This window comes from Pelecanus crispus, chromosome 3 (genome assembly GCF_030463565.1).
Source record: "Pelecanus crispus isolate bPelCri1 chromosome 3, bPelCri1.pri, whole genome shotgun sequence".
In the NCBI taxonomy this organism is placed as follows: domain Eukaryota; kingdom Metazoa; phylum Chordata; class Aves; order Pelecaniformes; family Pelecanidae; genus Pelecanus; species Pelecanus crispus.
In genome coordinates this window covers 17,493,488-17,505,096 of record NC_134645.1, presented here as the reverse complement: position 1 = coordinate 17,505,096, position 11,609 = coordinate 17,493,488, and the positions used below count along the sequence as shown (strand labels likewise).

Sequence of the window (11,609 nt, the reverse complement as noted above, 5' to 3'; positions counted from 1 at the left end):
CTTGGCTGGGGGAGTGGGATGTGGGAGTCCTGTCAGGAACTTTTTGGTCTCTTGGAGGCCCTTTATTTCAAGTCTTTTTTCCTATGCAGCAGCACAGTACAATTTTTCAAGAACTAAAAGAATGACCGTTGCAGACTGACCCCAACAAGCAGTTGAGATCTGAATCTGTTCAGATCTTTCAAATGCAAACTGCCCATCTTTCCTGTCTCTCTCTTCATGAGTGATGATATGAGATCATGGCTGATCAAATTCAGCAGCTGAAGTACCAGTGGAATCCTGAACTAATTTGGTGTCCCATCAAATTCTTTGATATAGCTATACAACAGTTCAATGTATTAGTGAGTAGAGGGGAAATCACAGGCTTTCCTTAGTGAGAGGCCCAATAGGGCCTGCTGATGATTTTTTGGCTTTTAGAACAGAAAATCTAACGAAAACAATAATCTTATGAACTGCCTCATTTTTCCTGTTTATTACTGTTACTCAAGCATGTAGTATGCCTGAAGGTAACCTAGCCAAGAAAGCAGCGTAGACAGCAAGCAAACGCTATGGAGATCCAGCACAGAACATCATGATCTAACCCAGGAAAACTCCAACTGCTGGGTTAATTATTGTTATTTAGTCACATACCAGAAAACATGTGATTAATTGCAACAAGAAAGTGCACTGCCCTTTGTCAAATTTAAAAGAAATCTGCCTGCCAGGAAGAAAGACAGACTCTGTGAAGCTGATAAACTGAAATAGAAGCAGGAAAGAGCAAGATAAAAACCAACAGTGGTCCTGCAGCAGGTGAGGCTTCCCATTGCATCCAGTCCCTAGCAAGGTTCCATCACAAAGCAGGGAAAACCATGACACCCAAGCACAGAGGATGTTGCTTTTGCTCTGGCTGAAATCCAGTACCAGTGGCTTGACAGAGCCCCGGGGAAGAGTGGGAGCACAGGGAGATAAATTTCTTAAGTATAGGGTTTCTCTGCAGTGCATAGGTGTGTGCCTGGCTAATGTGCAGTGACATTGCCCTCTTCCTGATGGGATCCTTGCCTTCAGGTGTGATGGTGTCTGTAGTATCGAGCTGCCATCCGCTCTGCACTCCCGTCAGCAAGAGCTTTGGGTCTCATAGCATGCAGGATCCTGAAAGGGCAGATAACTTAGACAAATAATGGTTTAGGTGAGGCACTGTTATGCTTGGCAGGGGCTGTACTGGTTAAAGGCATGATTTCTGCTGGTGGACTGCTAGGATTTCTGCTGGTGCTCCACATGGCATACATCTGCCAAGGTCAGTATTGTGTATGCACATCTGTCTCACCACTGCCACGCTGCACCTCTGCGGGTACATCTGTGTCCCTAGGCAAGTATTTAGTGAGCCCTTCTGTAACAAGGACACACAGAGAATAGCTGGTAAATGTTTTATACTGTGTGGTACAGCCAAGGATGTTTGTTCCTAAGATTCCTGGGGCATCCATCTAGAGGGGATGACTCAGTACAAAAGAATAATAAGTACACAGTAGAAGTGCCACTTACAAAGATGCGGTACCAGAAACAGTGTTTTTCTTGTTCAGCATCACAGAGTTTTCTATTCCCAGCATCACAGCAGGAAGCATTTCCTAAAATGTGGGGGTTTTCCCTCCTTAATAAGCAATGTGTGAGAGGCTGGAGTGTAAAGGCATGTCCCTCATGCTGGGCTTCCTGACACAACCAGTATATGCCTGTACATAACCAAGCAGAGGGCATGTCCTCTCTTTTCTGATTCTCCCCTCCTCTTCCTCTTCACACACCTTCCTTTACCCTGGCCTCCCCTGCCACCCCCCGCTCCCTGCACACAAGCCTTTGGGGCTGACAATGACCCTGCGAGCATTTCCATGCACAAAGTCTCCTGTGATGACAGTTTTTAGGACTGTTCTGTGCAAAGTATACATAAAAGTGCAGTATTCTGTTCGAATGCCTTTCTTTTTTTCTCCACTGTATATTACCACTTTTCAGTGAGAGAAGGAGCTGTATGGGAAACCTGATTCTTTTTCTCAACTTACATCAGTTTTTCCCTGTTGTAGTGGCATGCTTTTCTACAGAGTTATTCCCAATTTACACCAGTGCCTGTGAGATGACAATCGGACAAAGTATCTCTCTCTTGGACTTATGGAAGGAATGACCTCGCTGGGGAATTCCTGAGGCCAAAAATGTTATTTCAATAGGGAAGGCCTCACTTAGACTTGTATGCACTGGAAGAATCTAATTTACAAGTAAAAGTAAAATCATTAGTTGACCATCTCACCACGAGCTGCATGTGTCTCAGTTCAGAAATAGCTTTGAAACCTAGAGAAAATGGTGAGCGATACTCTAGTAGAATGAGAAAGGAAAAAGGATCTTAACCTCAGTTCACAAACCCACAGACCTTCAGCTTACAGAAACAGGACAGAAATTTGCCATTTGAATTCTTGGAAGAAAACACTTGGTCCTCTGCCTGAAACTCTTGAAAGAACAAAGGGGATAGAAAATACACGGTCTCTGCAGGGCAACCCCAGTTTCTCTTTCAAATTATTTTGTTTGTGTGATAGGTTCCAGGGCCAGGTTCGTTGTGGTTCAGTTGTGTTACACAGAGGGTGGATCTGGCTGCTTCTGTTGGAAGAGGAACAGTGTAAAACTAATTTCTCCAGGTTTGCTGGTTTTGGCCCTGTGTTCAGAAACAATGTGTTTCATGATTTGAACAGATGATGATAAAGGTTTGAAGCCAAAAGGGTCATGAAGGCTACAAACAGGGTCAATTTCCATCCCCTGTGGTAAGTGAGCCTATTTACTGTCTGTTCTAAAGTACTGAAAGATTAAATTTGGGAGAAATCAATATATGACTTCTAGAGGGTATGTGCACTGAAATAGCTGTGAGCATCTCTTTTCCCTCTTACATGAAATATGCTCTTGAGTGTGATACAGGAGACCTGTGCATTCTGTTACAACGATTGTGGGATCCAAACACCAAATTTTGCAAATTGGCAAATATGCAAGTGAGCATGATAAAGTAACATATTTATTGATGGTATATGCTGTATGAAAAGACGACTTTTAATTGCGAAATATTCTTAAGCAATATCCAAGAGTACAATCTATAATGTTGACAAAAATCTATCACTGGGATTTATTTGTTTAGCCACAGCTGTAAAGCAAAAAGCAGACATGGTGCTAGGGCAGATGTGTGGGGAGTGGTGTCCTTCACCTGGCGCAGAGGAGTCTCTGGGGATGTGCAGCACTGCTGACTGTCAGACCGCACTGTGTCCAGGAGGGATAGTGTGGATAGCTTGCTATAGGCAGAGTACTGCTTTTGAGGCATGGGCTCCACTGTGTGCATCTGAGTGGGAGCCAACAGTATGAACATGGAAGAATCATATTTTTTTTAAAAAAAAGATTAATCCAAGACATCTGAGCTGTATTCAGCCTGCCCACTATGACACCTCTGCAAGTAACTTATCATTATCAGTTATTAGGTTGCTTCTCCAGAAAACTGAAGACCTGCTTGCCATGTCTCAGACTGAAAGCACTTTCTTTAACTTCTACTGTAAGGGAAGTGGGGAAGAAGTACGGAGGTGATTTCTATTGCCCAGCTGAAACTAAAACATTGTACAGCAAGGAGACATTTTCTCTCTCTGCCCCTCTGAATCATATATCATCACTGCAGAGAAGCACTTTGCAATACCTAGGTTGAGCACTCGCTAAGTATCAGCTTCTCCCTGCTCTCTGTATAGAAAGCCAGGGTCTGGTATCCTGGGGAGCTGGCGATCTGAATCACTTATCAGTCTTCTCCATTCAGACACTGCAGAGAGAGACTCTGAATACGGTGCAGTAACTTTGGAAGGGAAAGGCCTATGTTGCTTCCTTGTACTCTCACCTCCCTTCCTACCACATCTCCTGCATTCCTCTTTACATTCGTTCTTTCTTTTTCCCTTTCCTTCACATTCCCTCTGGTGAGTTGATGACAATGCAATTAGCTAGGAAAGACTTTATTTAAAGAGATAAGCAAAACATGCTTCTGGTAGAACACTTTGACTTGAGGAAACCTCTTTCTTGATCTCCAGGAATGTAGGCTAATTTAGCTGCATTTTCTATGCTTTGCTGTAGAAAAGCTGTATCATAGATAGCATCAAATGACTTGGCTGTGGCCTTACAGATCTGGATTATGAGTTTGAATAGACAAAGTACCAGTTGAGATTACAGCCCCATTGTGTGATGTGTTCACATTTGTCTTTGTTGCTCAAAAATAGACTTTTGTATTATGCATTAGCACATAGTGTTTACCCCTAGCCTCAAATGGCTTACAGTACTACAGCTGCACACCGCTGCAACGTAGTCTTGCTCGAGAGGAAAGGATGGAATTTCCTGCCCTGTCTCAGACCATAGATCATCAGTCTTTACCTCTCCTGGCAGCCATGAAGAATCCAGCATGACCCTCAGAATTCAGATAAATGCAATGAAGGGGGATCAAATTACCTCAATCAAAGGTGAGGTCATTGTTTCAGCAAGTCTCTCTCTATGGCTGATTCCCCCTTTCATCTATCATCACTCTTCTATGAGAGATGCTTCTGAGCCGTATCACATTTTGAAATCCGATCATCAGCCTCCAGAATGCCGCAAGAGGTTTGTTTTGTGCTGCTGAAGTTCAGTCCAACGCACTAAGTGACTCAGCTCAGGAAGAATAGTTGGCAATGGGACTGCAGTTTGTGCTGGCTTCTGCCATCTTTAGCGGGAGGCCTACCAAAGGCTGAATTGGGTTTTTTTTGTCTTCACCACCCATAGGAAAAGAATCTGTTTCCTCTCTTTGTAGAACTGAACAACTCCAAGGAATGTTGAACCTTAAACTTTATTTAGCAGAGAGGAAGGGCTTCCAGATTTGGATCATTTGCTTTGGAAGCAGGAGGGCTTAAGCTGATACTGCAAACCTTTGTGAGAAAATGCAGCATTTACAATATCTGCATCGCATGATGCAATGTGTTGATCGATCTCTAATGGGGAAGCAGCATTAAAAAACTGCTATCAGAGGAAACAGCCATTGCTTTATGCTTTAAAAGTGAAGATACTACCTTTTTGATATCAAAGCCTGGGACGAAAGAGCTTTAGTTCTAGAAGGCCTGAATGCATTCAGACCTTGCACAGCAAACCCTGTACAGGTCAGGCAGGGTGACACACTATTTTCAGGGTAAAGTGTGCATGATACAATATTTGCTACTTGGGGTTTTAACAGCTCAAAAAACATTCTTGGAGGGTAACAAGATTTTCTGGAAGTGAGCCACTTTCGAATGCTATTGCCAGCATGTCTGCCTACTCTGGGTAGCATCAGAAACTGTGCTGAAAAATTAAATAAACATAGTTCTTGGCATCTAAACAGATGGGAAAGGACATGTTGACTCCCAAGTCTTTAGCTGAGGAGGTATTCTGTTTCTCATTGTTACCACTGTGCAGTGAGGAATTGCAAAACACCCACATAGATTTTCAGACCTGCTAGCTGCACTTAACCTTTAATCCTACAAGTACCCAGCCATGAGCATATAATTTTAAACGTCTGAGTAGTCTGACTGACTCCAATGGGAATACACACTGAATGAAGTTAAACATTTGCATAAATGTTTGCAGGATCAGGATCTTTCACTACAAACACAGTTCTTGCACTACAAACACAAACTGGGCTCGGGCTGAGTGCTCAGCTCAAGCTCTCCAGGCATTAATAAACCTATATCCTCTACAGATGTATTTTAAATGTCACGTTAATGTGTGATTTTGTGTTATAAAACATCTTACATTAGGCTAATGAGTAACCTTTCTCATGAGAGAGGAGGAATGATATCCTTTCTGAGATAACTGCATAGGTTTGAAAGAATGTCATCTAAACTGGACCAGCAACATATTAGCTTCCATGTATCAAAGAGGTTCAGGCATCCTGATTGGATTTTGGGCCCTCTAAAGTTTTTGAAACCTATTTTCTGTGTTTTAGACCTAATCTGAAAATCCTCCTTCCTGCCTTTGCAAGGACAGAATTGCTTGCATGAGTAAGGGATTGACTCACTCATTCCTAAAGGTGAGGACTACTTTCCATTCGCACTGTCGGAGGATTTGTTCATCTCTGACTAGGTCATTTAACTCCAGAAAAGGATGAGCAACTTTTGTGATCTTTAGTTACAAGAAGATGAATGCTAACACTCTGAATCAGGCTCTGGTCATGGTTGTGTCTGGTTTTATACCCGTTCTCAAATAAATTCAGTGGAATTCCCTCTGGTTTACACCCTAGCTAATGAGGTCAGGATTTGGCCCATCAAATCTAGGTGTTTGCATTACAGATCAAAGGCAAAGTTTTGATGATTCCTTCTGCAAATTTCACTCCTATTTGTACTCTCACATGCTTGATCTCTCTTTTGTTTAAAGGGCTGTGGTTGATACAGAAGCATTTACATTCTGTGAATCATTCTAGCAATGCTGCTCTTAAAATATGCTAATATTTTCTTTTGAAATGCACTGGAAAAATAATTTTAAAATATCTTACATTTTTCTTGGATTCTTTGCTTTAATTGAAGTGCTTTTTTTTTCAGTTTTGCTTTGCTGACTAAACACGTTAGGACTTCTGAGGCAAAGAGGTATGTGCATGCAAATGCATTGTGATAGAACAGGCAGCTTTTCCTAGAGTTAAAATGATGTAACATTTTCCATTCTAAACCTCTGTGTTTTCTGTGGTCTCTGAAATATGAATGGTTCAGGATGAAATGTGCTGCATTGGGACTTTGTCCAAATGTGAATATTTTGGAAAGATTTGAATAAAACTGGTTCAGCCAGTTCAGAATATCAGGAGAGCGAAAAAAAAAAAAAAAAAAAAAGAAAAGAAGTGTTTCTCAAGCTAAATAGGTTCTTACAGCCTTTTTTGAACATTTCTGTAGCTTTATCAGCAGAAGGCTGGAAAACGAACTCTGACATGGAAGTAGCCTTCCTTGAAGTAGACATGTATTTGCTTGTTCAAGAAGAAATTAGTTTTGATTTGACTGAGTTATAAACCTTTGAAAACTGTGATTGAGCATGTGCAGTGGATTATTTTGGTAAGCTTGTGAAGTGTGCAGCTACAGAAGGATTTTCTGTACATGCATGGCTGGCTAATTTTGCTGGAAAGGGAAAAATCTATCTAAGCGCATTGCTAAAATCAGTGAAAATACCTGGGGCTTCAGGGAGACCTTTGAAGACCATCTCAAGATCTTTTAGACTATGAAAAGGGCAAGAAAAGATTCCATAGCCTTTGCAAGGTGTTTAAAGAGTAAGCGGCCTGCAGATTTTGTAAGGTTAAATGGGATTATGGCTCCAGAATTGGGCACTTTACACATGGAAGTATATGATGTTTTCTGTGGGGAAGCATGTCATGTACAGTACCTTCTCCCTCAGCAGATCTGCCCAGTGAAGGAATCCCCCAGCAGCAGGGAAGCTGCTGCTTCATCTCACTTCTAGCTGATAGTAGAGCTTAAGCGGCAGGAGATTATCAGCACATTCACAATCTTGGGCTGGTGAGACTGCTCTGAATTATATGGAAAATCTTGCTAATTAAAACTTAGCCTTTGGGGTGGTGTGTGCGTGTGTCTTTTTCGATGCAGCCACAATCAGTGCTTTTGCAGGAACTGCTCTCACTTCCATCAAACACACTTTGGATAAATCAAAAACTCTCATCCAGAACATCTGTGTGTCTTCGGGCAGCCCACGCTCTCCATTGTACCTCACTTCAATAGATGCCAGTTATTTGATTCCAAAACTTGTATTTTGCACAAATTGGGTGTTTCTCTCCAACTCCCTCCAAACCCAAGAATTGTAATGCTGAGTTTGTTGAAAGAGTCATTTGCTCTGAAGAAAGAGACCTCTTTATTTTACCCTCCCTGAATTAATACTTATTTGGGATTTCTTCCTTTGTCTTTTCACCCGTCCTCTCTCTCCATCAGGGCTCTGGCAGGTGGGAAGGTATGCAGTTATTCACTGAAATCTTTGCATGCCAGACAACTTCTGCCCAATCAGTGCCAACACTGAGACAAATCACCTCCCTGACGAGACTGTCAGCACAGTGACCGTGCCGATGAGCAGGTGAGCTTTTGATGCCATTTCTTTTGGCTGCTGGATCTTTTCCTGCTCATGCAACAGAATTTCTGCCAGACCCCAGCCACATCCTGGCACGGCTTGGTGAGCAGTCTTCTGCAGAGGCTCTGTAGCCACTGCTGCGGCTGAACTGGCAGAGGTCTGTCATCGGTATAGACAGAAGGAGGACAGAAATGTGCGGTACAGTCAGAACGGGTGGCAGTAAAACAGCATACTGAAAAAAAGAGGTGAGATGACAGAGAAAACCTTTAAAAACCACGAATGTTCTGCCCTGAGTGGATACCGTGGCTCTGAAATAGAGGCACTTTTTAGTTGTCAGGGAATGTGTCTCTTCCCTTAGTTTTACATTCTTATTTCTTGATGTCTCACAGTGGGATGAGATAGCAGCAAATGCCAAACAACAGGAAACTCAGTGGCGTGGAAAAACAGCAGCATGAGCTGTGCACACACAAGTCAGTGAACTACAGTGAGAGCTCGCAGCAGTGTATTGTCTGTCCTGAGGTGTTTAAGGGTGAAACTGGGTAAGCAGAAATAAAGGTAATTTTAGCAGGCCAGTGACCCCATATCAACAGAGCAGCCTCTAAGAGTGGAACCCTACTTGGGTCAACCTCCTGGGAAGATGCCCCAGAGGTCCCTTTAGCCCTGCATAGGGGTGACCACACTTCCAGAGTGGGGACTGCTACCTGAGTAATGCAGTGACCCCAGCAGTGCAAGGGCAGCAGGTGCGTAACCGCAGTGGTGTGGTGGGGTTGTCAGGACCTTGACGTCTCCCATAAGCCACGGAAGAATCTCTTGAATGACGTGAGAAAGGCTGAGACTTATCAAATGAGATGCAGATAGCTGTCATGCAGAGACCACTGGGCATCCTCCAACATGACTTGGCTTTCTCACCTGTGAGGTTTACCGAAGGCCAGCATCACCACCTGCCTCAAGTGACTTCAAGGACAACACCTTCAGAAAGCACGTTCTCCGTTCCCTGCTGTTCACTGGGAACAGCGGGGAGAGAGACAGAAGCGCAACTTGTGGCGGCCAGCCTGGAGTTTCTGCGGACCTGGGAGCCCTTACACAAGCAGCCAACGTGGCTGGGAGTGAGACAACCCGAAAGAGGAGCGATCAACACACCAGTGCTGCGCTGCGCTGCTCGGACGCTGCACCGAACCGGGGGGCAGCCACCAGCAAACCCTGCCAGCCGGCATCGCCCCTCACGTCGGAGGTCCCGCTCCGGCCCCAGCTCCGCAGGGAGCCCGCAGACCGATCCACCGAGCGCGGCCACGGACACTTGGCCGCTTTCGGCCCGAGGCAGGCGGGGGTGGGAGGCGGCGGGCCGGGGCCCAGAGCGCACCGCGCCCGCCAGGCGGCCCCCGGAGCGGCTCCGAAGCCACGCCGCGGCGCGGCACCCGCCGGCCGCCTCTCCGGGCGCCGGCCGGCTGCTCTCCCCGCCCGCCCGGGGGAAGCCGCAGCCGCGGGGGCGGCCCCGCCGCCTCAGGGAGGGGCGGCGGTTGCCCCCCGCCGCCCGGCCGTTGGCCGCCAGGCGCAGCGCGCGGCTCCCGCCTCACGGGGCGGCGGCGGCAGCGCGCGCCCCTCCGGCAGCCACCGGGGAGCCCGGCGGCCGCCGGGAAGGAGGGGCCAGGGCGGGGTGGCGGCCGCGGGAGGGGCGGGCGGGGTCGGGCCGTGCCGGTGCGCGCCCGGCCGCCGCCGCGGGCGCGGAGCCCCCGGCCCGTGAGGGAGGGGGCGGCGGCCCGGCGTGCTGCAACCATGGCGACGCCGGTAGTCCCGCCCCGCCCCGCCCCGCCCCCCGCGGGGCCGGGCGGCGCGGGATTGGTCGGGGGGCGGGCGTTCGCCCTCTGCCCCCTGACCCTGCGCGGCGGCGGCGGCGGCAGCGGCAGGAGCGGAGGCGGCGGCTGCTGCTGGCCGTTTCCTGGTGGCCTGGCGGCGGCGCGGGGGGGAGGATGCGGCGCAGGTCTCGGCTGCTGCTCTGCTTCGCCTTCCTCTGGGTGCTGGGCATCGCCTACTACATGTACTCGGGCGGCAGCGCCGCGCTGGCCGGCGGCGGCGGCAGGAAGGTGAGAGCCCAGCCCGGAGCCCTGCGCGGGGCGGGCGGGGAAGGTGCGCCCGCTCCGTGCCCCCGCGGCGGGGCGGTTCGGGCCGGGCTGGGGGCGGCGCTGCCCGGTGCTCGGGGCGGGGGCAGGGGCGGTGGCGAGCTCCGCAGCCCCGTGGGGCGGGGGAGCGCTCGCTTTCCGGCGGGGTGAAACTCCCCCCGGGCTTCTACTTCCCTCCTCCGTCCGCCCGTCCTTCCTCCCGCCCGCCCTTCCCCAGCCCGTTTCCCGGAGGCAGATGGCTTCTTTGTGGACTTCAGACCGGTTTCAGCCTCGTCACGTCGCTCCCTGTCCAACTGCGGCCGGCCACGTCCCGGGCCGGGGGAAGTTGGGGTGGGAGGGGAGAGCGGGGCGGGCGGCGGGGGGGGCCGGGGCTGCGCTCCGGGGCGGCGGGGGCCCGCCTCGGCTCCGCTCCGCTCCGCTCCCGGCAGGGAACGTCTGCCCCTTCCTTCCCCCGCCGGCACCGGAGCCGCTTGGGCTCGTGTTCCCACCTCGAGAATACGCGAGGATCCGAGCGGCGAATGCGTTTTCCCCTTTCTTCTCCCTCTTGGATGCACAGCGATTTCCTTTCTTCTTAGCGCTGCGCCTAAAAGATACCGTTTTCTCATCGGCTTTGCAAGATTTCAGGAAATAGCTGGATTTGTCACATTTCATGTCTGTGGTGTGGAAGGTCTGTCTCTTCATTTTTCTTTCAAGGCTCAGTTACTAACGTTCAAGAAGTTGTCTATTGACAGTACAGGAGTAATTTTTCATTATTCTGTCCATCAACTTATTAAGTAAATTTTTTTGACATGTTGTAGTAATTCATTGATCAGGAAAATAGCTGGAAGTGAAGTCCATCACAGTTCACGTTTGTGTCAAACAAAACAGGTTTTTGTGGCATGATGTGGGAAGTGGCCAGTCTATCCACTAACTCTGTTTAGAAAAATTAATTATGAATAAGTGCTTTTGGGGGGGGGTGGGGTCCAACAACAACTAGCAAACCCAAGAGCTTTTAGAAACTGTTGTTTAAGCCTTATATTTTGGAATAGGAAAGGTGAAAAAGCATCTCGTAATTGCATCATTTTTTTGGAAAAACCCAAACAAACCCAGAAATGGGGAGAGGGTAGGTGAGTGAAGTGCACCACAGTTAAGCAGTGTTACTTACTAGTAAATGGCAGTCTCTTGTTAAATTAAAGGTAGTGTTTCTTAAGTCTATCAGTGTATAAGAAAAGGAATCTTTTCATGTTGCTTTGATGCAGTTTGATTCATCAATGCATGTATTCCCGGTAAAAATCTGCTGATGACTGGTTCCCATGGCAGGTCATGGAAGCAAATACTTGCATGATTACTTACAAGGTTGCTTACACGAGCAAGGGTCTGGAGAATGAGTTGCTGCTCGTTGATAATTGGCTCTCTGTTCTGATGTGCCCTATTTTGTTTTTC

General features: G+C 47.7%; 1 protein-coding gene across 2 annotated transcripts in view; it reads left to right on the top strand.

Moving 5' to 3' along the window:
* Positions 1 to 10,037: 10,037 nt before the first annotated feature.
* GALNT2 (polypeptide N-acetylgalactosaminyltransferase 2) overlaps positions 10,038 to 11,609 on the top strand; it is a 100,159-nt gene continuing 98,587 nt past the window's right edge. The window contains exon 1 of one of the 2 annotated variants that reach the window (XM_075708396.1): positions 10,038 to 10,151. In XM_075708396.1, the coding sequence (XP_075564511.1) occupies positions 10,038 to 10,151 (114 nt within the window). Of the gene's footprint in view, positions 10,197 to 11,609 lie in introns of both variants that reach the window. The other variant, XM_075708395.1, reaches the window with a different exon arrangement.